Source organism: Pogoniulus pusillus, chromosome 19 (assembly GCF_015220805.1).
Source record: "Pogoniulus pusillus isolate bPogPus1 chromosome 19, bPogPus1.pri, whole genome shotgun sequence".
NCBI classification, from domain to species: Eukaryota; Metazoa; Chordata; class Aves; order Piciformes; family Lybiidae; genus Pogoniulus; species Pogoniulus pusillus.
This window is the reverse complement of record NC_087282.1, coordinates 11,319,291-11,345,524: the sequence shown is the minus strand read 5'-3', so window position 1 is coordinate 11,345,524 and position 26,234 is coordinate 11,319,291. Positions and strand designations below refer to the sequence as shown.

Here is a 26,234-nt window from a genome sequence, read left to right as displayed (position 1 = left end):
CGCAGGCGCGGCCCGGGCGGCGGCGGAGCCCGAAGCGGCGTGAGGCGGCCGGCGACAGGCGACATGTTCCGCTGCTGCGTGGCTGCCGCGCTGCGACCCCTCAGCCCTGCACCGCGGGGACGCGCCGCTGCCGCCGGTGAGTCGAGGTCGGAGCCAGAGCCAGGGCTGAGGCTGGGGTTGGTCTCCTCCGGTACTGGGGCCGGTGGGATCCTGCCGATGCGGTAGGCCCGGGGCCGGGGCTCAATGAGGGTGGCGGGAGGGGTCTTTGAGGATGATCTGCTACAATACGCGGCGGGTCCGGGGTTCTCCTCCTCGCAGTGCCCGGCCTGGGTGCCTGGGCGCCTGGGCGGAGTGGTGTCCCAGCCCAGCCCGGTACGGTCCGGTCCGGTGAAGCCAGGAGTCCGCTGCCCGGGGAGTGGCAGGTCGCGGTCGGCAACTTGGGTTTTGCGGCGCTGCAGCTTGCCCGAAAGCTCTGGGTTCCCGTTAGGCAGGCAAATGGCAGCTGTGCCGCGGTCCCGGCGGCGCTGGGCGCTGCCCGATTCGGGGACAATTGGCTCCAAAGCGCTGTTGGCAGCGAAAGAGCTGCGGGACGTTGCTCCTGCCCTTGGCACACCGGGAGGACGGGCCGCTCCTCTCCACTGCCAGCCACATCAGAGGAGGCTTGTGGGTGGAACATGGTTTGGGGTGGCCTGGAGCCAGGGCGCTGTGCAGGTGGTGAAGGTTCGCTCCGGGAAGAGGAGGGAAAGGTTCTGCGTTTTGAGAAAGCCGTAGGCGAGGGGGAGAGCCCTGGCATCCAGCTGGCTGCCCGCGGGGTTGTGGCACTGGCAGCTTTCTCCAAGCAAGGATATCGAACGTGCGCAGCAGTCTAGATGTTGTCTGACCGTTGGAGGAAGATGCTTTCAGTGTCAGGTGGGAAGGTGCTTTGCCAGAAGACCCAAACTCTTTGGCCAGTGTCAGCTGAGTGGCTGGGTTATAAACAGAGCTTGGGGCAGTCATGGGGTCATTTTTGTTGGAAAAGACCCTTAAGATCAAGTCCAACCCCTAACCCAGCACTGCCAGGTCTTCACTTAAACCATGTCCCTCAGCACCACATCTCCACAGCTTTGAAACCCCTCCAGGACTGCTCTAGTTAGAGCCCTAACTGGGACAGCCTGTGATTATAACAAAAGAAACCATTATGTAGCTGATCAGATGGATACACTGTCCTGTGTGCTGGTAGGTGTGTTCCTCTGGATTGTCCTCTTGAGATTTGGGATGCCCCCTTGGTCAGCAGAATCCTCTTTCTGCTGGTGGTTGATCTCAGTGGAATAAGTAGTGCTGGCAGAGGGACTTGCTGGTATAACCATACCAAGTGTTTGCCCTGGCAGGGTGACATTGGCCTCTGCTTACACATGGTGAAGCAAAGTGCATCTTTGGGCCAGTTCCTGGCTGTGACAAATGGGTGTGCAGACACCAGACTCTTGTCTCTGATGTTCTCTCCCAGCAATCCATGGCCTGAAGCCTCCTTCAACTGGAAACAGTCTCTGGCTTCCTTGTAACTGCTCCTACTGTTGATTTGCTGAGTGAGTCTCTGATCTTCCAGATGTTGTTGGTGCCCACAGCTGCCTGGAGCTGTGAATCCCCTACAGTCACTCAGCTGTGGTTCTGGGCGTTTCAAACCCGGGGCTCCTTAACTAGCTTTCAGAAACGACTCTCTCTCTCCGCCTCCAAGCCTACCTTTGCATTGACAGTCTGTTTGTTTGTTGTGGGTTTTTTTTCCCCTCTCTAATAACTTGTGTTCCTCAGGCAAGTTGCTGCAGCGCTGGAGTGTGCCCCTAGACCTGCAGCCCAGCAGACAAGTGGCTGGCTCTGGTGTGCCCGGGGGCAAGGGCGATAGCTCGCTCTTTGTCCTTATTGTGAGCCTGTCCAGCTTAGGAGCAGGTGTCTATGTAAGTAGAAGGGTGGCTCCTGGGAAGAAGCTGATGTCCTTCTCTCCTGTCAAGCCTTGGCTGTACTCCAGCTGACTTCACTTAGCTTTGTATCTCTGTAGCTGTTTCCTCCCTCAGGAAACTTCAAGGGGAGCTAACTGAGCCGGCTGGAAATTAACTTCTTAGGGTAATTATGGTTTGAAGTCTTAATTTCAGTTACCTGTCAGCTTCACCCTTTATTTACATGCTACAACCATGCACAGCTCTGTCTGTTGTTCTGTTTATGTTAGTAGTATCACAGAATCACTTGGGTTGGAAAAGACCTCCAAGATCAAGTCCAACCATCAACCCAACACCACCATAGCCATTAAACCACATTCGTATAATCATAGAATTGTTTGGGGTGGAAAAGGCCTCCAAGATCAAGTCCAACCATCAACCCAACACCACCATGGCCAGTAAACCATGCCCAATGCAATCAGAGAATCATTTGGCTTGGAAAAGGCCTCCGAGACCAAGTCCAACCATCAACCCAGCACCACCATGGCCAGTAAACCATGTCTATACAATCAGAGAATTGTTTGGGTTGGAAAAGACCTCCAAGATAAGTCCAACCACCAACCCAATACCACCAAGTCCAACCACCAGCCTAACTCCACTGTGGCAAATAAACCATGTCCATGCAATCATAGAATTGTTTGGCTTGGAAACGACCTCCAAGATAAGTCCAATCATCAACCCAACACAACCATGGCCATTAAACCATCATAGAATTGTTTTGGTTGGAAGTTCCTGAAGAGTTGGGTGGTAGATGCTCTAAACACCAAAGCAGACCATTCTTTGCCCAGTCTCCACTGAGAGCAGCAGTGTTTAGATCCAGTGCACTAAGTCACCCCCAAACTGGTGAGCCTACGTTCACATGCTGCTTAAACCACCCAAAAGAAGAAAGCTTTCCAGCCTGGCTTGGAGGCATAGTCCCATTCCTGGAAAGCTGAAGAGCAGCAGCATAGCCTGGCAGTGGCTGAGTCACATTCTACAAATCTCAGTTGCAATTTTTTTTCTCTTGGAGGATCATTTTCAGTAAGTTCCAAGTCCTGGTTTTCTGCTAATGAAACTCTTCATGTGCAGAAGGCTCCTGGGGAATAAACCAAATTCAGAACCATAGAATCATTAAGGTTGGAAAAAAACCTCTAAGATTAAGTCCAGGCTTCTACCCAACACCTCCACGAACCACTGCACCATGTCCCAAGTGCCACATTCACTCTTGAACACCTCCACATGAAGGAAAAGTCTTTTCCCTGTAGATACCCTTTTGCTGTGCCCTGCTGTGCTTTTTGGTGACAAATCAGGTAACTGAAATTGGAAAGCACTTTCTGCTTCTCTGTTTAATCACAAACCCTCCTCAATACTCAGCCCTGTCCCTCTCTTCTCTTCCATTGCCTGTCTTCACCTACAGTTTTGCATTGTCATCACCTAAGATGCCCTTCTAGATCCCTGACGTCTTCAGGTGCCCCTGGCAAAGCTGGCAGCAACCTATTGTTGTACTTAATAGTAGGAGGAACAGTCACTGGGACAGGAGTTTATGTAAGATGCTTAAATCCATGTGTTTCCTTGGGTGAGGGGGTGGAGGGAGGGACCCTTCTGGCTGTCATCCCAACATCACCATTCCTTTGAACCAATTTTCCTGTGCTCCATGGCCTCAGGTATTGAATTTCAAGGGTCACTGTCAAATAATGTAAGTTTATAAATTGGATAGCCTCAAACAGGGAAGTTTTGATGGGCAAAAAAAAAAACCATTGCCTTGGAATTAACTCTCCGACATCTCAAACTACCCCAAAGTGGCCACCTTTGATTTATCACCATCAGAAAAACACAAATTAACTAACTCATCTCCTCTATCAGGAGGAGAAAAGGAAATCATCCTCTAAATAAAATCTTGACTGATTTGTGATTCCTCCAGAGCACTGAAATACCATCAAACACCACTCTGTTACCTGGCAGAGTTCCTGTTTTCTGTCATTCTGACCAGAAGGAGCTTGGCAGTGTCCCTTTGGAATGATTTACCCCCAAGACCCCATTTGACATGTACAGAACAGTCTTCTTTATTTTTTCATTCTGAGAGATCAGATTTAGTTTGCTCTTTGCTGCCCTTCAGACCCCCTTAAAAACTTGCTGGCTGGTTCTGCTTGGAGAAGCAGAGGGGGTTTTGTTAATCTGGACTTCTACATATTTAAACAAAAAAGCTTCAAGAATGTCTTTATTTTACTTCTGTTCAACACTGAGTTGTTGGGGTTTGGGTACTTTAAACATGCTTTGGTTCCCTGGACATGCTTTTATCTGTCTGTGCTGTGCTCTTTTTTTCTCTGGTGCCTGGCATAGTGGTGCCTCAGCTGCTGTTTGGCATTGTTTGCTCTAATTCTGCTGACTGGTGAAACGCAGAATGGTGAGGGAGCAAAAGAGATTTCAGCTCCCCCGAGGCATTCATTTTTGTCAAACCCAGTCTGCATGTCACAACCCTTTTGGTTAGCTAACACTGGTTTGACATCACCATTCCCTGTTGTGCCTTCCCATTTTAGAGGCTTTTGATTTCTTACTGGAGATGGCCCAGTTTTGATATTCCTCCACCACCCCAAACCCAGCAGTTGGGCAGAGGCTATCTTGGCAGGCTTGGCCTCTTTTGTAACACAGAATGAGACTCAACATCGTGCCTGTGTCACCTGGAGTATTAGCAAGGGGAGGTTTTGCCTTAAAATTGGTCAGCTCCAGGGGCCAACATCAAGCTGCAACCTACCTCAAGCATTGGTTTTGCTTCTCTACCTTCCCAGTTTCTCTTGGAGGTTAAATGATGTCTTTAAAGATACTTCCTGTAGCACTGAGCTGCTGGCTGTGCCCTGAGTTTAACAGAGACACACAAGAGACTGGCACTGGGACGTAGGACTGTCCTCAGCTGAAGGTTCTTGCCTAGAACAGCCACCTCCCGCCTCCGGAGGGCACTGCTGACATCAGTGATGTCACCTCTGCTAATGTTATAGAACCACAGAAGGGTAGGGGTTGGAAGTGACCTCTGGAGATCATCAAGTCCAATCCTCTGGCTAAGGCAGGGTCATCTAGGGCATATCACACATCTTGAAAGTCTCTAGACCCCATCATGTCTGTAGCATCTGGCTTAGGAAAGCCAGGAGGCCTGTCTGTCCTGTCCAGCTCCTGCAGGGTTTTGGAGCTGGGGATGGATTTTTACCTTGACTGTCTCCCTTTCCACAGCCCTGTGCTGCAGCTTGCAGATGGCCTCAGGGTTGGCTGCATTTCCTTTGCTCTCTCTGGTTCCTCGTGAAACTGATCCTCAGCAGACACCTGCAGAAAGGTGCATTGCTTGTGGAAAGCAACCAGACAGCCAAGATAGATCCCATCTCATGCAGAGCAGGTCCTGTCCTGACTGCTTTCCACTTGCAGCTGTAGACAAACACCCTGGTGGGCCCCTTTTTTCCCACGAGGGCTGTTTTGGTCCGTTGTACTAGAAGCAGAAGGCTTTTCTGAGCATGCAGGACAGACAAAAGCCTGTCAGGGGGTGGGAGCAGAAGGTAGTGGGTGCTGTGAGGTGCACAGGGTGACCACCTCCTTGTCTGTCTTCAGGTGTTCAGAACGTTGAGAGAGAACAAAGAGCGCTTCACCAGCCGCGTCTCCACCATCACCTCACGCTCTCAGGATGGCGAATCCTCCCCTCCCGGTGAGTCCCAGCCTGGGCTCTGCTTTCAGACAGAGACTGGAGACCTCTGAAACAGAAACACAGAATGGTTTGGGTTGAAGAGACCTTTAAAGCTCATTCAATCCAACCCCTCTGCAGCCAGCAGGGACAGAGCCCCAAACAACCTGACCTGCAATGGTGCCAAGGATGGGTCATCTCATACCTCTCTGGGCAACCTGGGCCAGGCTCTCGTCACCCTCAGTGTCAAACATTTCTCCCTTCTCTCCAGCCTGAATCTCCCTCTTTGAGTTCAAACCATGACCCCTTGTCCTGTCACAACAGGCCCTGCTCAAAAGTCTGTCCCCGACTTTCCTTCTCAGCCCCTTCAAGCATTGAAAGGCCACCAGGAAGTCTCCCTGGAGCCTTTTCTTCTTCAGGCTGAACAACCCAAACTCTTTCAGCCTCACAGCAGAGGGCTTCCAGCGTTCCCATCATTGCTGTGGCTTCCTCTGACCCCACTCTAACAGCTCCATGTCTCTGCTGTGCTGAGGACTCCAGAGCTGGTCACAGCACTGCAGGTGGGGTCTCAGCAGAGCTGCTCTCAGCTCTTCATGCCCATCCTGGATTTCTTCCAGGGGCAGAGACAAGGAGAGCAGAGCCCTTCGGGAAGCACAGATCAGCACAAGCTGTGCATCCATCACGGGGCTATTGTTCTGCTGGGACTCCCTGAGTGTTCTCAGCACAGAAGATGGTGCTGGATTTCCATGCCCCAGAGCATGGCTCAGTTTCACAGCTAATCCTGAGGATAAAGCAGATGGTCTCTGGGGCCTCTTTGCTGCCTTCTGTGGTAAAAGGAGGAGTGATTTCACCCTGCTTTTGGCTCTTACCCTGGCACAGCATGGCAAAGACACTGACTCCACAGGGCTGGTGGACTCTGCCAGCACAAAACCTGCTGTGCTGTGCCACGTCCTCATCCCATGCACATCCCTGGGTGTTCAAGAGGTGTCCTGCTTGAACCACGTGTGGAAGGAGCAATCAGGACAATTGGTGAGGCTCTTGATGCTGCTTTGAGGCTGTGTGTGGATCACAGGTTGCTCCCTGAAGGTCTGTTCATGAGATCTCAAACTGCAGGAGCTGAACTGCTGAGCCAGGTGATCTGTTTGGTGGCAGCAGTGGCTTTGGGTCTTAGCAGATGGGCTGTGTTGTGTCACTTTGCTGGAAAGCCACCAGAAGGGCCTCCCTGCAGACAGGACCAAGCTGTTTGCCTTCGTCTGAGGGAGAGGATGGAAGGTGTTTGTCAGGGGTGAGGCTGCAGGACAGAGTGAGAGCCCAGATGCTGAAGCAGAAGATGCTCAACCCACTCAGAGCAGAGAACCTCTGAATCTGGGATCTTCTTGACTCAGCCCAGAGCTGCAGCATCCTCCACAATCTCTGCTGCTCTAGACTCAGTCAGTCTCTTCTCTTTCAGGTACAGGTGCTGCTTCTGGGGGCACAGCAGGTGAGTCTCCATAGTCATCTGTAACTGGTTCCCTTCTCCCTAGGGTTTAACTGCTTGTTGCTTAGGAACAGGACCTGCTGGTGGGAGAAGCTCCTCTAAGAGTGCAAGTACAGAAAAATAAGGCCTGTTGTTTTGGGCAGCTTGGCTTTGAAAGTTGCTTCCTGACTGGAATGACCTCCTGGTTGTATCCCTCCTCCTGGTGTGGTGAATCCTCCTTGCTAGCTCAGCTCTGTCCCTTCCTGTAAGACCCAACTCTTGGGTCTCTGCTGTGGTGTTTGGCCAGAGCAGAAGACAGGAGTGGTTTTGCTGTCCTGAATCTATTGCAGAGTGTCCTGGTCTCCTGTGAAGCTTCTGTAGTAGCATATTAGATGCTGGAAGGGAATTTTGTGGCCTTTGCAGGGACTTCACCCAACTGGGGAAATGTTATCAGTGTTCTTAACTGGACTGGTCCAGAGACCTGCTGACAGGCTGCCCAAGTGGTTGCACTTTGAGCTCCTTATGCAGATCATCCTTCTCCTTAACATCTTAAAGCAAAGTGGATCAGCAATGGAGGAACAAAAGCCCCCTGCTAAAAGCTGTGCTCCTGGCTTGTCTTGAAGCTCTGCCATGGCCCTGAAGCCTAGCTGGGCTCATCCAGAAAAGCCTCATTTTGGTCAAACCTGGCTTGATTTGAGAGAGCCATCAGAGTGGAGCTCAGAGCAGTGTGTGGAGCAGCAGCGTGGCTCTTGGGAAGGCTGTTGGGGTGGAAGGGACACAAAGAAGAGCAGTTTGCCCAAGGCAGGCTGTGTGTGCCAGGGCTGTGGGACTGGGCTGGTGTCCCTGCTGCATTCCCAGTGATCTGTGCCTCATCTTCTGTCCCCTGCAGCTGCAGGAGCTCGCCCTGAGGTCCCATCTCATGTCCCTTTCCTGCTGATTGGTGGAGGAACTGCTGCCTTTGCTGCTGCCAGGTCCATCCGGGCTCGGGACCCTGGTGCCCGGGTAAGAGATGTACAGCTTAGTACTGTGCCTGCTTCAGTGTGTGGGCACTGCCCTGGGCTGGCAGAGCTGACATGTTTAATGACCTGTTCAAGGTGCTGATTGTGTCTGAAGATCCTGCCCTGCCCTACATGAGGCCACCCCTTTCCAAAGAGCTCTGGTTCTCAGATGATCCCAAAGTGACGGAGACTCTGCGCTTTAAGCAGTGGAATGGCAAGGAGAGGAGGTGAGTGGCAGCAGGGACCAAGGGCAGGGCTTGGTGACAAGCTGGTGATGAGCAGACTGCTGTGAGGGAATGACTGCTGAGCTCTGGAGGACCTCAGGGTGCTGGAGTGGGGTCACTGAGGGCATCTCTTGTCTCAGTGTGTGCTGTGAGGAGAGCCCTGGCTGTGTTGTCACTAGGCTGAGCAAAGAGGAGACAGAGCCCTGGGGGGTGTCTGTGGAGCTTGTGTGGAGGTTTGCACTGGGGTTGCTGACTCCATGAGGTAGGCTCATGAAATAGTTTGGATGAAAAAGACCTGCAAGATATCCAGTAGAGCCAATCATAGAATTCTCTAACTCTAGGAAGGCTGGTGCTAAACCATGGCCCTAAGCACCACATCTCTGTGGTCTTTAAACCCCTCCCTCCAGGGATGGGGATTCGACCACCTCCCTGCAGAGCCTGTTGCAGTCTTTGAAAACCCTTTCAGACAAGAACTTTCTTCTAATGTCCAACCTCAGCCTCCCCTGGTGCAACTTGAGGCCCTTTCCTCTTGTCCTGTCCCTTGTTCCTCGGCAGAAGAGACCAATCCCCACCTGGCTCCAGCCTCCTCTCAGGGAGTTGCAGAGAGCCAGGAGGTCTCCTCTCGGGCTGAACCACCCCAGGTGCCCTTTGCTAACGGAGCTCTTTTCAGCATCTATTTCCAGCCGCCCTCATTCTACGTCCCTGTGCGTGACCTTCCCTTCGTGGAGAACGGTGGAGTGGCTGTTCTCTGTGGCAAGAAGGTGGGTACAGCCCTGGCTGTTGTCCTAGCATCACACAGCTCTTCCCAGGCTTGGGCCTGCACTCTGAGCTGAGACTGTAGGAGTGGGGATGTGCTGTGGAGAGCTGGCTGAGGAAGAACCCACAGGTTTGGGGAAAGGATCTGTTGAAACAAGGACTCTCCTATCATAGAATCATTATGGTGGGAAAAGACCTCTAAGGCTGTCAAAAGACAGCTGGAGTCTGGTGGTTCCCAGGCACACACAAGGCAGAAAATCTCCTGTTGAAATAACCTTGTTTGGCAGCTGCCTGCCTGAGCTCCTGGCTCAGCTGTGCCTGCAGGTGTTGGAGATGTCGTTTTGACCTCAACACAACTCCAAAAACCTCTTCCCAACCCACTTAGTGTGGTCACTTGCTCTCCTTTCTCACCTTCTATTTCCTGTCCTCAGGCCGGGGGTCGTGCTGTCCTCTTCCTTCATTGAATCATAGAATCATTGAGGTTGGAAAAAACCTCTAAGGCCATGAAGTTCAATCTTCCACCCAACTCCTCCATGACCACTAGGACCTAAGGACAGCACGAGTGAGGATTTAAAACAGAAGCTGTGAGGAGTAGTGAGCTGAGTGAGGGGAAAATGAGGAAGAGGAAAGGATGAGTAGAGTTTGGGAGTGGGGCAGGAATTTGTGGAGCTTAGAGGCAAGGTGAGACAAGCTGGGAGCTGGGCTGTGCTTTGGTCAGAGGGTGGGGAAAGGAAGGTGGTCTGAGCAGTGGGTTATAAAGTCAGCAGGGAAGGTGGAAGTGCTTGTGGTGAGGCCTCTGTTTACTTACTTCCTCAGCGTTTTGTTTGCTGCTAAAACCAGCTGCCAGTGACTCCTCTCACTGCTCAATCACGCCAAGTGTCTGGGTCCACTTCCTAAGATCAGATCTTGGAAAGATCAGCTGGATCTGTGATGGCCTCAGTTTCTACTTCCACTCTTCTCCCACCCTCCTGAACTTGGAGGTGGGGCAGTGTTACCTCCCAGTTTGCTTCTCCCATTCCTGGTCTGTGCAGCTGAATTCAAGTGGGCTATGGTGCACCAAAGCTGAGCTCTCCTGCTTGTCTCATCTTGCAGGTCGTGCACATGGATGTCAGAGGCAACACTGTGAAGCTCAGTGATGGTACCCAGATCTCCTATGACAAATGTCTGATTGCCACTGGTAAGTCGTTGGGTTTGCTCCTTTGCCTTGTGCCAGGCTTCATTGCAGTGGCCTTTATCTGCATGAGTCAGACATCCACCCAAAGGGCAGTCACACAGCCTTGCCCTGGAGTTTTTCACCTGCCTGGCACCAGCCAATCTTCTCTCTTCAAAGCTTTGTCCTGGGAAGACGAGCAGGGGAGAAAGTGACTTCCCTTGCAGGTGTGGGGCAGCCTCTCCAAATGCTGCTTGTAGCAGCAGTGAGCAGAAGAACCAGCTCTTGCTTGCACAGAGCACTGCTCCAGCAGCAGTTCTCCAGCACTGGTGACCAAAGCTGGCTGGAGCCAGTGGAGCAAGGTGAAGAGCCTTAGTGACTGTTGGGTCACCTGCTGCTCACACAGAAAGGCTTTGGTGTTCAAAACTGAGACAGCACCAGTGAGTGGAGCACACTGAGCAGCGCAGGTTGAGGAGAGCTTTGTGAAGAGAAGACTTAGAGAGGACCTAACCCATGTTTATAAATACCTGAGGGCTGGGGGTCAGGAGAGAGGGGACAAGGGGACAGACTCTTCTGACTTGTGCCCTGTGATAGGACAAGGGGTAGTGGATATAAACTACAGCACAGGAAGTTCCACATCAACGTGAGGAAGAGCTTTTTCCTGTAAAGGTCATGGAGCACTGGAGCAGGCTGCTCAGAGAGGTTGTGGAGTCTCCACTGGAGACTTTCAAGCCCTGTCTGGATGCATTCCTGTGCAATCTGCTCTAGATGTCTATGGCCCTGCTCTGGCAGGGGGGTTGGACTCGATGAACTATGGAGGTCCCTTCCAACCCCTAGCATCCTGTGATGCTGTGATCCTGTGCCTGGACAGCCAGTGTGACATGGCCATGGGCTCATGCCTCTGTCTCTGCCCTTGTCCCCAGGTGGCTCCCCCAGGAACCTGCCTGCCATCGAACGAGCAGGGAAGGAGGTGCAGCGCCGGCTGACGCTGTTCCGCAAGGTAACCGAGCTGCTGCCAGGCCTGGGGCCAGCCTGCAAACCCTGAGCTGACACTTCCAGCTGCCTCACTCTGCTGTGCATCCAGCACAGCCCTGCCTTGGCAGCTGCCTCCCTCACCTGGTGACCTCCCTCTGCTCTTGAGTCCTTTTCCCCCAGGGTAGAGTCTGCTAGACCACCCCTCTGCTTGGCCCGGCTCTGAGAACTGAAGCAAGCACAGTTAGTGATTAGCTCATGGTGGTAGCTCTTGAATTGGCTCAGATCATTTTCTGATAGTCTCATAACCTGATGTCCATGCTGCCTTCATGGAGTTTCTTCACCTTCATCCCGTGCCTTGGGGCAAAGTGAATAAAGCACATGGAGGTTGGTCACAGCTCTCCTGGGTTTTGCTCAGCTTGGAGAAGAGAAGATTCTGGGGACACCTTAGAGCAGCCTGAAGGGATCCTACAGGAAGGCTGGAAAAAGACTTTTCATAAGAATGTCTGGAGATAGGACAAGGAGGAATGGTTTTGAGCTAAGGAAGATTAGGGCTAGACTGGGTCTTCAGGATGAGACTAGAATAGGTTGCCCAGGGAGGTCATTGATGCCTCCTCCCCGGAGGTGTTTAAGGGCAGACTGCATGAGCAACCTGGTCTAGTTGAGAGTTGTCCCTGTCCATGGTGGGGAGGTTAGAGTAGATGATCTCTGAGATCCCTTCCAACCTGAGCCATTCTAGGATCCTGTGAGAGATTTGCTCTTATTTCAAAGAGAAAAACTGGACAAGAACATCTGCTGCTGCTGCTCTGTTTGGGGCTGCTGGGTCTGCTGCTGCTGCTGCTCTGTTTGGGGCTGCTGGGTCTGCTGCTGCTGCTGCTCTGTTTGGGGCTGCTGGGTCTGCTGCTGCTGCTGCTCTGTTTGGGGCTGCTGGGTCTGCTGCTGCTGCTGCTCTCTTTGGGGCTGCTGGATCTGCTGCTGCTCTCTTTGGGGCTGCTGGGTCTGCTGCTGCTCTCTTTGGGGCTGCTGGGTCTGCTGCTGCTGCTCTCTTTGGGGCTGCTGGGTCTGCTGCTGCTGCTGCTCTCTTTGGGGCTGCTGGGTCTGCTGCTGCTGCTGCTCTCTTTGGGGCTGCTGGGTCTGCTGCTGCTGCTGCTCTCTTTGGGGCTGCTGGGTCTGCTGCTGCTGCTGCTCTCTTTGGGGCTGCTGGGTCTGCTGCTGCTGCTGCTCTCTTTGGGGCTGCTGGGTCTGCTGCTGCTGCTGCTCTCTTTGGGGCTGCTGGGTCTGCTGCTGCTGCTGCTCTCTTTGGGGCTGCTGGGTCTGCTGCTGCTGCTGCTGCTCTCTTTGGGGCTGCTGGGTCTGCTGCTGCTGCTGCTGCTCTCTTTGGGGCTGCTGGGTCTGCTGCTGCTGCTGCTGCTCTCTTTGGGGCTGCTGGGTCTGCTGCTGCTATTCCTGTTTGAAATGAAAATATTTTTTCTTTCAGATTGAGGACTTCAAAAACCTGGAGAAGATTTCAAGAGAGGTCAAGTCCATCACAATCATTGGGGGTGGTTTTCTGGGCAGTGAGCTGGCCTGTGCTCTGGGAAGGAGAGGTGAGTTTGTTTCTGCAGACAGCCAGAATTGCTGGGTGTTGAGTGGCAGCAGCAAGATGTTGTCAACATCTTCTCAGTTGCCCAGCTGCAGTTTTTGCCCAGATTGGTGGTTTGCCTGCAGTGACCTGAAATGACACCAAACCAGCAGTCTTCCCTCTCTCAGACAGCCCCAGACTGAGGAGTTTTGGCAGCCGGGCTCCCTGCAAGCTCTGCAGGCCAGCAAAGCCACTGCAGCTTGTAAACACTTTGATTTTCTCTCTCAGTGCCCTACAACTCTTATTTCCAAGTGAAACTTCTCTCTAAGAGGTGGTGAGCCACCAGAGTCTTGCCACCAGTGGTGTCTTTATGGTCATTCTCCTAATAAAAGAGAGTTTCCCCAAATCCCAGATATCTCCCTTAGAAACTGCTGCCTTATCCCAGAGTTTGCAGATGTCTGTGAAACCTCAGCCAGTCCCTTTGTGACTCCTGAGGAAAATCTGGGAGCTAAAACTCCCAGCTTTGGAAACCTCTGTCTGTGTCCTGCTGCTTGGTGACAGTCCTGCTTTGTCCTTTCCTTCCAGCACGAACCAGGGGCCTGGAGGTGATTCAGCTCTTCCCAGAGAATGGCAACATGGGCAAGGTCCTACCTGAGTATTTGAGCAACTGGACCACGGAGAAAGTCAGAAGAGGTGAAGCTGCTCTTCTGCCAGCAGCACTCAGGCTGGTGGTGAAGGCACAGCTGTGGTGAAACACAGCTCTCTGCTGGTGCTTTGGCAGAGCCTCAGGAAGATGGGTCTGTCATGAGGTGACCCAGACAGGGCAGAACGAGTCACAGTGCAGAGCAGAGCTGCTGTAAACTCCTGGCTGCAAGTTCCTCTGGGGAAGCTGAGGTTATTCAGGGAGGGGATGGAGTCTCCATCCCTGCAGGTGTTCAAGAAAGGTGTGGCCATGGCACTTGGGGACATGGTTTAATGGCCATGGTGGTGTTGATTTGAGGGTGGACTTGATGATGTTAGAGATGTTTTCCAACCAAAGCAATTCTGTAGTTCTATGAAATCCACACACTGGTACCAGAGAGATTTTCCCTCTGGCTGGCTCCTGCTGCTACAGCTGCACTTACCTCAGCAGCTCTGGATCCTGGCACCACAGTGGTCTTCCAAAAACTGTCCTTTCTTTTCCTGTGTGTCACTCCAGCCTTGAGTGACTTTCCTTCTGACATTCCAGAATCACTCTGGGATCAGGGTTGTGCTGCTTCCTGCCCCAGGCACCTCTGTGAAGCCAGCTGGTACAGTGTTGAGTTAATAAAGGCAGTGAGATCTGAGATGCCTCCTTCCACCTGCTGCATTAAGTGCAGAATATTCCCAAGCCTCAGGCAGTGGAGTGGGGACAGAGGGAACAGGGATCGAGGGGGGCTGCAGAAGTCAGATCCTGGTACCTACAGGTCTAGCTTAGGGGATTTTGCTTGTGGAAGCTGCCTTGGTGACCCCTGGGTCTGGCTGTGACAGCGTAAGGAAATGTCCTTGGAGCCTGAAAACCTGAGTGGGGTGCACTGGTGGATGTGGGTTTGTCATCATAGGTGCTTTTGATTGTCACTGAAATAGCCTTCATAGCTGAGCTGCTTTCTCTTCGTGCTTCACTCAAAGCTCTGCTGACACATTCAGCAGAGACAGGATGGCCTCTCCCCTGCTTGTTTGCACCAAAAATGCCTGATTCAGCTGAAATGCAGCCCCAAGCAAGCAGCTGTGCCCTGTGTTTGTTTGCAGAGGGTGTGAACGTCATGCCCAACGCCGTGGTGAAGTCTGTCTCCCTCAGCGGCAGCCGGCTGGTGATCCAGCTGAAGGATGGCCGCAAGGTGAAGATGAAAGCCAGGAGAGGGGGAGGTTTGCTGGGCCTTGGAGAGGAGAGAGATGTTAAGTCACGAATCTCCCAACAGGTGGAGACTGATCACATCGTGGCTGCTGTGGGGCTGGAGCCCAACGTGGAACTGGCCAAGTCTGCAGGGCTGGAGGTGGACTCCGACTTCGGGGGGTTCCGGGTGAACGCGGAGCTGCAGGCACGCTCCAATATCTGGGTGGTGAGTACCTGCAGAGGAGTTTTGTTTGCTGGCTCTGCTGCTGCCACCAGGATACACCAAGGAGGTGAAGGGAGGACAAATGGACAGGTGGTGGGGCCCAGTGGTGGTGCAGCTCTGGCTGTCAGCTCCAGGTCTGTTTGCACACCTCAGCGCCATCGCTGTGGAAACTGCCCTGCCAGTGCTGGGGTATTTATGGGGTGTAAGAGGAGTTAGGGGAACTTAAAGATAGTGTGGATCATCCACTCCTTAGGAGGCCCCTTGGTGGGAGTCAAGATTCTGGTTCCTCTGGAAAACCCTCTCTGATGCTGTCTTGTTTTTCCAAAGATGGGTGAACCCAGGGCTTGTGTAGCCTTCAGAGTGGGGTGGGATTGTCAGAAGAACTCGGAGCAGAGCTCCACACTCTGCTCTCCTTTCATGTCTGGGTATGACTTTAAGATTGGATGTTGGTGCTCAGTCCTCACTCCTGCTCCTTTCCAAGGCAGGGGATGCTGCCTGCTTCTATGACATCAAACTGGGCAGGAGACGTGTGGAGCACCACGACCACGCTGTTGTGAGCGGGAGGCTGGCTGGAGAAAACATGACAGGAGCTGCAAAGCCCTACTGGCACCAGTCCATGTTCTGGTAATGCTGGCGGCTTCCTCTGGGATTCCTCCTTTGCAGGAGGTCTAGTAGGAGGTGTCCCTGCCCAGGGAAGAGAGGTTGGAACGAGATGATCTTTGAGGTCTCTTCCAACACGAAGCAGTCTGCGATTCGGTGACGTCTTTGAGTCCTGAAAGGCCACCAGAAGGTTCCCCAAGCCTTTTCTTCAGGCTGAACAACCCTCTCAGCCTGTCCTCACAGAAAGGGGTTCCAGCCCTTGGATCATTTTGGTGGCTGTCCTTCTTGGAAGCCCCCCCCAGCTTCCTCCAAGGGAGCAGGCCTTCAGCATTGCCAGTGTTAGTTCATTCAGCTGTTTTCTTCTGACGCTGAAGGCCTGAGACCTGCTCTGTCTTGACTCCTCACGTATCAGAGGTGGCTGATGTGTGTTGGCCAACCTGTGCACCACGGTCTGGCTCGCATGACACCCCTCCAGAACCTGGGGCTGCTGGACTTGCCTGTGTTTGTCTCACTGGTGCCACAAATGGTGGTTTTTGCTTCGTCCCTAGGAGTGACCTGGGTCCCAACGTGGGCTATGAAGCCATCGGCCTGGTGGACAGCAGCTTGCCAACGGTTGGGGTCTTTGCTAAGGCCACAGCAAAAGACACACCCAAGAGTGCCACGGAGCAGTCAGGTAGGGCTGGGGTCCTGCTGGGGACCCGTGGAGGGGTTTGTGTCCCTGCATGGTGGCCATACAGGCCTGACCTTGCTGGAGAGCATCAGGAGACATCATCAGCCTGGTTGCTGCTTCTCCAGCCCAAGCCCCAAAGGCTGGGTTTGGTGTTACAGTAGGGTGGAAGCATTCACAGAATGGTGAGGGTTGGAAGGGACCTCTGCAGGTCATCAAGTCTGAGACCCTTGCCAAAGCAGGATCACCTAGGGCAGGTCACTCAGGAATGCATCCCAGATGGGTTTTGAAAGCCTTCAGAGAAGGATGCTCCACAACCTCTCTGGGCAGCTTGCTCCAGGCCTGCAGCACCCTCACAGCAAAGAATTTCTCTTCCCATTGAGGTGGAACTTCCTGAGTCCAGTTTGTATCCCTTGCCCTTGTCCTATCACAGGGCACACCACTGAGAAGAGATTGGCCCCTTCTTGCCACTCAAGAAGACACCAGATAGCTCTTTTAAGCAGCACTTTTATCCCCTGGTTGAGTTCCTCCAAAGTGATCAGGTTTTGCTCCAAGAAGACCATGCCAATCTGGGTTGGTTTATTGTGTCCCTGCTGCCTGCTCTGTGGTGTGTGTTTGTGCTGGAGGTTGGGCTTCACCTTAGGGTTCCTTCAGCCTCCTGCTGCTGGAACTTCACTGTTTCTGGACACAAACAGAACTCTGCTCCCACCCTCATGGGCAGACCTTCTGCACCAGATGTCTGATGCCTCCTATCTTCACACCAGGGACAGGCATTCGGTCAGAGAGTGAAACAGAAGCAGAAGCCTCAGAAGTTCACATTTCTCCCAGCTCCTCACCGACACCTCAAGTCCCAAAGCAAGGAGAAGATTATGGCAAAGGAGTAATTTTCTACCTCAGGGATAAAGTTGTGGTGGGAATCGTCCTGTGGAACATCTTCAACAGGATGCCCATCGCTCGGAAGGTGAGCGCAGGGCTGCTGTGCTTGCCAGGGAAGCTTGCTTAGGTTGGGGCTCCTCATGCTCCACAGTCTGCCTCCACCCCCACTGTGAGATTAGCTGGACTGAAGTCACTTTTTCACACCCCTGGAGAATTTCAGGAGTTTAAACTGTGGGAATGATTCCACACTGTCCCCAGGTGATCTGTTCCACACTGAGCTATCCTTCATGTTGGAAGGTTGAGTTGGGATCTCCCTGTAAGCTTCTATGATGCTGTTCCTTCTCCCATGCCCATGAAGGAGAGATCCTTTCCTTCTTTTGGCAGCCCTTTCCCTAGAGCAGAGCCAGGTGTGTTCAATATCCTTCTTGTCTAGCAGGCAGGTTTTCAAGTTCAGACCACTTTGAGTAGCTTCTCTAGGCCAGTACAAGGTCTGGCTCATCTTCTCTGAGCTAAGATGAAGCACATGGAGATGGTTATCCCCAGACTTGAGAAAGAGATCCTACAGGAGCAGTGGGGTTGGTTGGAGCTCCAGCCATTCCTGTAGTCACAGAATGTTGCATTTAAGACTCTCCTATCCAAACTTGCCTGTGGTGAGGGCTGTTGTGAGGTTGTAGAGAGCTGAAGTTCTCACCAGCAGAGCGTCAGACAGGATCTGATTCTTCCTGTGGCTGTTGACCACAGTGCATTCTGGTGGTTCATCATCTGTGCTGGTTTTAACTCACTCTTCTTTCTTTCAGATCATCAAAGATGGAGAGGAACATGATGATCTCAACGAAGTAGCAAAGCTCTTCAACATCCATGAAGATTAAGCTCCAGAAGTGGGGGAAGAGCACGGCAGGGGTGAGCGAGGCCTCCACCTCAGCCAGCCTGTGAATATTTCCAGTCACCCAGGGCTCCCAGTTTGCACCAATAAAGCCAGGTTGTTGTAAGTCCAGTGCTGCCTTCTGTGCCCCTGCTGCTGCCAGCTTGTCCCCTAGGTCCACCACCATCAAGCTGGGAGAGCTCAGAGTTCTCAGCTGTTCCGCAACCCAGTGAGGATGCCTGGAGCACCTCTGTGAGGAGCAAAGGCTGAGAGACCACTGCCTCCCACAGCATTTTTCTGCAGATCCTCATGGTGCAAAGCTTGGATAAATGCCCTCTGCACTGGATAAAAGCTTGGCTGATGGCTGGGCCCAAAGACCAGTGGTGACTGGAGCTGCCCCTGGCTGCTGCCCAGCGTGATGGTTTGGGAGTTACCCACTCTCCCCACACACAGTGAAATCACCCAGACTGGACTCAGCCAGCTGGAAGTTAAGGACTGAAGCTGTATTTGCAGCTTAGCACAGCTTACAAGCAGACATACACACAAATATTTGCGATTATATACAAGCTGAAAGCAATACAGAAACACAATCACCCTCCCAGAAATCGAACTACCAGGAGGGCTCCTGACCCAAACCTCCTCCCCCAGCCTCCCTTCAGAAATAACCAGATCAACCCAGGTATATCTCACATGATAAATCTGGAGAGAGCTGAGGGGAGATGTCAGAAAGATGACAAAGAGGTTAGAAGAGAAAGGGTTAGGTCAGATCCAAGAGTTAAGGCAGATACAGCCACACACCCAGACCACCAGAGAGAAGGAACAGGACCGAGTCGAGCAGTGTGTGAGAAGTGAGTGTCTTACCTCTATTTGGACTGGTTGCATTTCTCAGCAGAAGAATGAGGGATACAGGCTACTGTTGGGGGTTTTTCCCTTTCTTCTCACATCTAAGGATTTACAAATACTGCAGTTAGCCTCAAACCACACACCCAGTCACCAGTGCTGTGCCCCAGGCATCAGCGCTGCACCCTGGCCCCTTTGATAGCTTTATCAGTGATGGGGATGAGGGCACTGGGGGGCCTCCTAAGCAAGTCTGCAGCTGACACCGAGCTGAGTGGCTGTGTCCATCTGCTGGAGGGGAGGGAGGAAGCTACAGCAGTATCTGGACAGGTTAGGCCAACAGGCTAAGGCTAATCGTATGAGGGTCAAGAAGGCTAAGTGCCAGGTCCTGCACATGGATCACAACCACCCTGCAGACCTGGGGGTGTGGGTTGACAATCAGCAGTGCCCAAGTGTCCAAGAAGGCCAAGGGCATCCTGGCTTGCATGAGAAGCACTGTGACCAGAAGAACAGGAAGGTGATACCCCTCTGTGCTCAGCACTGGTGTGGCCACACCTCGAGTGCTGTGTTCAGTGCTGGGCCCCTCGCTAGGAGGAGGACACTGAGGTGCTGGAGTATATGCAGAGAAGGGCAAGGAGCCTCATGAAGGGCCTAGAGCACAGGTCCCCCGAGTAGCATGCTGGAGTTGCTCAGTCTGGAGGAAGCTGAAGGGAGACCTTTTGGCTCCCTGAAAGGAGGTTGGAGCCCAGAGAGGGCCAGCCTCTTCTCCTTGGTTAGGAGCAAGAGGACCAGAGGAAACGGACAGAGGCCACACCAGGGGAGGTTTAGGCTATAGATGAGGAGCTATTTTTTCACTGCAAGAGTTCTCAAACAGTGGAATGGTCTGCCCAGGGCAGTGCTGGAGTCGCCATCCCTGGAGGTGCAGCCCTGGTGCTTAGGGACGTGGTTTGGCGTTGACCTGTCAGTGCTGGGCCAAAGGTTGGACGGGATGAGCTGAAGGGCTCCTCCAAGCAGGCCTGCTTTGTGATTCTGTGGTTGAGGGCCCCCTCAGCAAGTGTGCAGATGACACTGAAGGGAAGTGCTGCCATCCCGAGGCACTTGCCTGGTTTTCAGAGGTGGGCCCAAGCCAACCACATGAAGTTCAGCAAGGCCAAATGCCAGGTCCTGCACCTAGTGAGGATGAACCCCCTGCATGAGCAGAGGTGAGGGTAAGCTACTGGAAAGCAGCTCTGTGGGCTGCTGGAGGCATCGCTGCCAGGCGATGCTGTTCCTCCTGGACAAGCTGCACAGCCTGGCACAACACCTGCTGCACCACGGCCTTGGCTGCGAGCAGCTGCTGCTGCTGCATGCTGACCTCAGCATAGCCCACGACATTGTGCCTGGGGTCCAGCAGCAGGCCCTGGTGGACTCGGAGGCTGTGCAGAGCTGCTCTGTGGCTGTCCTCTGCTGTGCCCTTCTCAGCGAGCACACGAGCAGCCGAGGGAACCCAGTGAGAGCCAGGCCATGGCACACATCTTCATCTCTGAGCACTCTCGGTGCACCAGGAGCACTGCCCCGGCACAGATCATTGCAACTGACCTTCCTCAGATCGCCACCAGCCAGCCTGTGCCAGAGGGGCGTGGGCAGGCACAAACCACCACCAGCCAGCTTGTGCCAGAGGGGTGTGGGCAGAATGAAACCACCAACAGCCAGCCTGTGCCAGAGGGGTGTGGGCAGGCACAAACCACCACCAGCCAGCTTGTGCCAGAGGGGTGTGGGCAGGCACAAACCACCACCAGCCAGTCTGTGCCAGAGGGGTGTGGGCAGGCACAAACCACCACCAGCCAGCCTGTTGCCAGAGGGGTGTGGGCAGAATGAAACCACCACCAGCCAGTCTGTGCCAGAGGGGTGTGGGCAGAATGAAACCACCACCAGCCAGCCTGTGCCAGAGGGGTGTGGGCAGAACGAAACCACCAACAGCCAGGCCTGTGCCAGAGGGGTGTGGGCAGGCTGAAACCACCAACAGCCAGGCCTGTGCCAGAGGGGTGTGGGCAGGCTGAAACCACCAACAGCCAGGCCTGGCCAGAGCTCTCTGGGCAGACAGAAGCCACCAACAAGTGGGCTGTGCCAGAGCTCAGCTCATGCACCTTCAAGAGGAGGCACAAGGGCATGGGCAGGCTGGGCAGAGGTTTCCTCAGTGCCTTCTGCATGTCAGTGGACCACCAGGAGTAGCAGTGTGCCCTGCTGGCAGTGCCAGACTGGGCCCCTCAGGTGCCATTCAGCTGCCCTGGGGAGGGCATCCTGCTGCCTTCTGCTGCTTGAATGGCTGTGGCTGCTTTTTGAGCACAGAGGAGACAGGAGAGGCAGAGGCCTGGCTGCTGGTGGTGGTCCAGCAGAGTTAGACTGGATGATCTCCAAGGCCTGCTCCAGCCTAAACCATTCTATGATACTAATGAAAGATGAGAGTTTTCCTCCAGCACTGGTCTGTGCTGGAGGAGAGGGGAGAAGAGTATGCCAAGAGCAGTGGAACGGAGTGCTGGGGGTGCTGGTGGTGGGCACCACTCCTCCTCCACCCAAGAAGAAGAAATTCCCTGAGCAGCCAGGGGGAGTTCATGCTGGGGAGCACCTGGGGAAACTTTTCAGCTGAGATGTTAATAAACTGATGATCTCCTCTCTCTCCCTGGTCCTGTGACTCTTCACCCACTCATCTCTTGTCTGTGGGTGAGACCCCACTCAGTGCTGAGTGGCTGGGGGAGTAGTGTTCCCAAAGTCTGGGATGCCAGCTGGCCAGGAGCAGTGTGGAGGTTTGAGAGAGCCAAAGGCCTTGGTCTACGTCTGGCTGCAGGGGTGAGTTGCTCCACAGAGTCCAGGCAGCCCTGGAAGTGGCCTCAGGACACCCAAATCAGTGCCTGCTCGCTGCTCTGCCCAGAGCTCTCTTCATGGGCCTTGAATCCCAAGACCTAAATCCAACCCAAACAGTACCATTTTGTGCCTAACCACACCCAAATCCTCACTCCTAAAACCAATCCCTAATCCTACCCTCTAACCCCTAGCCCAAACCCTAAGTCCTAACACGAACCCCAAACCTACCCACAGACTCTACCAATAAATCCTAAACCTGAGGCAATCCAGAACCTGGGCATAATCCTAAGTCCTAATGCCTAACCCTAGCAAATATCACCCAACAGCAGACCTCGGCCAAACATCTAACCCTCAGCCTCACACCTAGCCCCCCTAACAGCTCACCCTGACCCCTACACTCAGCCCTCAGTCTGCCCACAAAACCAAACCTCAACCTGAACACCAACCCTGGCCATAACACCTAGCACTGCCTCCAGATCTCCATTAGCTTTCCACATCCCTCTGGATATTTTGCTGACCTGAGGACTTTGCTTCCCTTCCTCCTCCTCCAGGCCGTCCGCATGCTGTGCAGAGTGGAGAGGGACATTGGGCAGGTCCTGACTTCCTCAGGCAGTGTCATCCAGCCTGTGTCTGCCACCAGCTGCCTCACACCTAGGTCATCTCAGGAGCTTTTTCACGTCAAGTTGTGCCAGGGTAGGTATAGGCTGGATATTAGGAAGAAGTTCTTCACAGAGAGAGTGATTTCCCATTGGAATGGGCTGCCCAGGGAGGTGGTGGAGGCACCGTCCCTGGGGGTCTTCAAGAAAAGCCTGGATGAGGCACTTAGTGCCATGGTCTAGTTGATTGGATAGGGCTGGGTGCTAGGTTGGACTGGATGATCTTGGAGGTCTCTTCCAACCTGGTTGATTCTATGATTCTACTGCATTCTAAGGGTTGGACTCGATGATCTGTGAGGTCTCTTCCAACCCTGATGATACTATGATAATAAGACCATCGCTAACCTCTTCTTTCTTAAGCAGTGGAGGACATCTGCAGCACAGCAAGCAAGAAGACACCCACCGGGTCTGCCGCTACACACCCTTCCAGCCACTGAGCTGTGATACTGTTGCCCTCTCCGTCCGGAAAACAAAGTGTAAGAGCAGCACTGAAATGCAGGTAACTAAGGGAGAGTCTTGAGTAACTACTTTGCAGCCTTTGTTATTCAAACGGGGGGCTTTAGCTGTACTTTACGTTCCCAAGCGTGTAACTTGTAACTGCAGGAAACAAAATCCTGGGGGAATACTCTGCTTGTAACAAAACCCTACCGAAGCAAGCAGCTAAAACCTCAGAGTTCAGAGAACACCCAAGCAGACATCGCACTTTGATGACTTGTAGCAGTCCTGAACAGATTTAGCTGTTGCCATGTACCGCAGATCTTGGTATTTTAAACCAGTGCCAATGAGCAACTTCTAATTGATGCAGATCTTGGTATTTTAAAGCAGTGTCAATGAACAATTTCTTATCTACTGCCAAATGCATAGACCAAGTGCAGCACCGTGTGTTTTTTTTTCCCCTGCTACAGTGAAGCAGAGTGTGGAAATAAATCTAAAACAGAGAGAAACCTCAGCAAAGGAAGGAAAATCGAAGAGAAAAATTGCATCTGGAGATGGGGAGGAACTCAGAGACATCTAAAAGCGATGGTGTTTGACAAGTCAATAGGTTGTTGTGTGAATCACCCTCAAATAGTATCTCCTTAAGGAGCGAGTCACAGAAACATTCGGGTTGGAAATGCCCTTCAGAATCACCAAGTGCAACCCATAATCCTACTCTACGAGGTTCACCCTAAACCACAACCTTAAAGCACCACATCCAAACCACTTTTAAACACATCTAGGGTTGGTGACTCCACCACCTCCCTAGGCAGCTCGTTCCGATGCCTGAAAAAAGCTGTTCAGTTTTCAAAGCTCCAGAGAGCTACAGCCTGATGGAGGACAGGGCATTGCTCTTCCCCTGGCTTCATGCTGCTGCTGCCAGCAATCATTGAGCCAACAGCATCTTCTGTGAAGAGTGAAACGGGCTCCACCTGCAGCACCCGTGACGTTAGTTACCATGCTGCTTACCCCACACACCGCAACGACCTTTCCCTGCCCTTCATTAGGATGCATCCTTACACAAACCAGTGGCCTTGGTAGGGTTGTAATCTCTTTCCTCCCTTAGTGGTTGAGGTTTGGGCATGTTTGCAGTGTCAGAAGCCAAGGCAGGGACATCCCTCTTGCACCCCCTGCCAGACTCTGCACATCTGCAAATTCTGCAAAACATCTGGTACTGAGAGGAAGAAGAAATAAAATGCTGAGCTGTGCCAGTGATTGGCACCAAGGGAAAGACTTCTCAGCTGGCAGGCAAATCCACCTGCGGCCGGCAGAGAGGCCTTTGCCACCAAACCAGGTCTAAAGAGCTGCGAGAGAAGCACAGAAGCCACACCTGATAAGCAGTGAGGTTCACTCAGTCGGCGCTCGTTGACTGCAGCGCTGGGGTACCCCAGGATCTCTCCCCGAAGCGCGCACCGCCCCGTACCTGAGCACACGCGGGTTTCTTGCACGCAGACGCACACCTTCGTGGCTTTCTCGCCAGCTGCTTAGCGCAAACCCTTCTGTCCTCGGAAGTTGTCCTCACCGTCTACGTCCGAGCGTTTCTAACTCTCAGGGCGGTCTCTGTCGCCGTCTACTGTCGGTTCTTTGCTATGGCAGCCACTCTGAGGGGCTCTTTCTTCCTCCGAAGGTCGTTCTGTAGTCTTCCTCAAGCGTCCTTTCAACGAGCTTTGTTCACAGGGTGCCTCCTGTGACTTGGCCACACAAGCCGGCTTACCCCCGTTCTGTTGCAGCTGTGTCCCGTTCCCTTGCTTAACGGGTTCCGCACCTCAACTCCCGTCCTCGCAGCTTGTCTTGTTGCTGTTGATTTACCTCCTCCCTGCAGCTGAACAGATGCCTGCCTTCACAAGACTTTCTTGTTAAGTTTAGCATTCGCATAAACATCCCTATCAGCTGAGCAAGATTTGGTTACAAACCCAGCAGGATTCGATCAGCTACTTGTGTGACTTCACGTAACAGCTTAAGACGTTTCAGCACGGACAAGCTTCTCCCTTCCAGTTAGCACTAGAGGCTGAAACAAAAACTCTTTGACTAGAGTCATACTACTCCAGCAGCCCCTTTGTTGGTTACACGAGGATTCTAAACGATGCTCATTTATTGGAGATGTATTTAACATTTCAAACGTTGTTACCCTTCTTGGTGTGGGTGTGACAATTTTTCCTTTGGGAGTGACCTTGCTTCCTTTTGTCTCTCAGGTGCAGAGCTAACTGATGGAAGCCTCTCTCTCGAGTTCCCGGTTCCAGACACATTCCAGTCGAGAGTTTTCTTTCTGTTATTAAAGAGTGATGCGCCTGTGAACGGTCCTCGACGGTTTCCCTGTCTTCACTGAACCCACAAAACGATGCCCACCTCAGGGTGCAGGGGCGAGCTCTCCTCGGAGAGGGACTGACGAAGTGAAAGACGAAGGGAAGGGGGAAAGGAAAGGGGAAAGGAAGGGGAAGGAGAAAGAGACCGGCGGGTGCGCCGGCACAGCCCAGCAATGATCGCGGCTGCAGGGGGTGGCGGTGCCCGGTCCGAAGCCTCCGATTCGCGCCCGTCTCCTGCCTTAGGCGCGGGGGTCCCGACAGCGCTCGTCTGCCCCTCGCCTTCCTTCTCTGGTGCTGCCTGCCCGCATCACGCTGCGGGTGGAAAAGTGGCCGGGACGCCCTTGCTCTGAGTCCCGCGGCGGCGGCTGGAGCTCGGAGGCTCCGGGTCCTCTTCGCCTCCTCGGCCCCGCCGTGCGGCATCCGCTGGCTCCCGCCGCGCTCCGCTTTGCCACGGGCACGGAGCTGCCTTTGGGCCAGCCTCTGCCACCGGTCTGCCTCCGGGCGAGCTGCCAGGGGCGGGCTGGCTTCGTGCCCGGAAAGGTGAAGGCAGGGCGGGCGCTGAGGGACTAAGGGCGCTGGGCCTGCCGCCGGCTGGCCGAGGAGCTCAAGGCTCCGCCGTGGCAGTAACGGAGGGAGAAGGGTGGAGCGAGGCGGCAGTTCCGTGGGATCCCTGTCCTGACGCCCCTCGCCGACGTGCCGGGGCCGCTTGGCTTTGAGCCGTGCTGGGGCTCTCGGCGCTGCTGAGGGCGGTCATGGTGCGGGCAGGCTGTGCCTGGCCCTGGGGAACAGTCTTTGCTCTCGGCGCGTCCGAGCCGCAGCCCTTCCGAAAGGCAAGGTGGGGGCTGGCGAGTCGGGGCCGCGGGCTCAGTAGGGACAGTGTACGGGCTTCGTCGGCGGACGGTTTCGTTTTAAGCAGGAGCTCCGTGACGATCACCTACGCAGAGGTGCTTCGGTGCCCGCCCTAACGAGCAGCGGACCAGCATGAGGCCCCGGCGCCGCCCGGGCTGCTTCTGCTGCTGGCACCCCGCGGTCTCCACGCCTGCTGCCGCCTAGAGAAATGCTGGCGCCCAGAGATCCGCTGCTGGTGCGGGCACAGCGGGGCAAGGAGCATCCGAAGCTGCTCTGTGCTTCGTGTGTTGCGCTGGCTTCCAAGCGAGGGTGAACTGAGCAGGAATTTCTCGTTTCCCGGCTTCTCGGCTGGGCTCTTTCTAAAGGAGTTTATTTCCGTAGCCGGCGTGTGGTGAGGGGCTTGAGGTGTTTCTTCGTCTCCGAGATTTCTTCTGCTTACGGTGGCGCTGGGCTTTGGAAATGTCACTCGT

The 26,234-nt window shown here is 53.7% G+C and overlaps 1 protein-coding gene and 2 long non-coding RNA genes across 5 annotated transcripts; 2 read left to right on the top strand and 1 right to left on the bottom strand.

The window, feature by feature from the left end:
* Positions 1-9: 9 nt before the first annotated feature.
* Positions 10-17,936, top strand: AIFM1 (apoptosis inducing factor mitochondria associated 1). Of its 2 annotated transcripts, none has more exons than XM_064159254.1 (17): positions 10-136; positions 3,364-3,491; positions 5,538-5,631; positions 7,058-7,087; positions 7,953-8,065; positions 8,158-8,288; positions 8,956-9,046; positions 10,134-10,218; positions 11,115-11,191; positions 12,641-12,749; positions 13,310-13,417; positions 14,492-14,580; positions 14,662-14,802; positions 15,281-15,423; positions 15,948-16,072; positions 16,831-17,027; positions 17,740-17,936. In XM_064159254.1, the coding sequence occupies exons 1-17, from the start codon at positions 64-66 to the stop codon at positions 17,809-17,811; spliced, it is 1,806 nt and encodes a 601-aa protein (XP_064015324.1). In that variant the 5' UTR covers positions 10-63; the 3' UTR covers positions 17,812-17,936. The 2 variants fall into 2 exon arrangements, with proteins under 2 accessions (XP_064015324.1, XP_064015323.1); XM_064159253.1 differs by lacking the exon at positions 3,364-3,491 and adding an exon at positions 1,786-1,928.
* LOC135183922 (uncharacterized) lies at positions 9,042-24,808 on the bottom strand. The gene is made up of 4 exons (XR_010305771.1): positions 24,036-24,808; positions 18,666-18,748; positions 9,453-9,588; positions 9,042-9,186 (listed from the first exon to the last, which is right to left on the bottom strand). It is a non-coding gene; the product is annotated as an uncharacterized LOC135183922 (long non-coding RNA).
* LOC135183923 (uncharacterized) lies at positions 21,566-24,912 on the top strand. Of its 2 annotated transcripts, none has more exons than XR_010305772.1 (3): positions 21,566-22,175; positions 22,502-22,637; positions 24,805-24,912. It is a non-coding gene; the product is annotated as an uncharacterized LOC135183923 (long non-coding RNA). The 2 variants fall into 2 exon arrangements; XR_010305773.1 differs by having other exon boundaries at positions 22,499-22,637.
* The last annotated feature ends 1,322 nt before the right edge of the window (positions 24,913-26,234 follow it).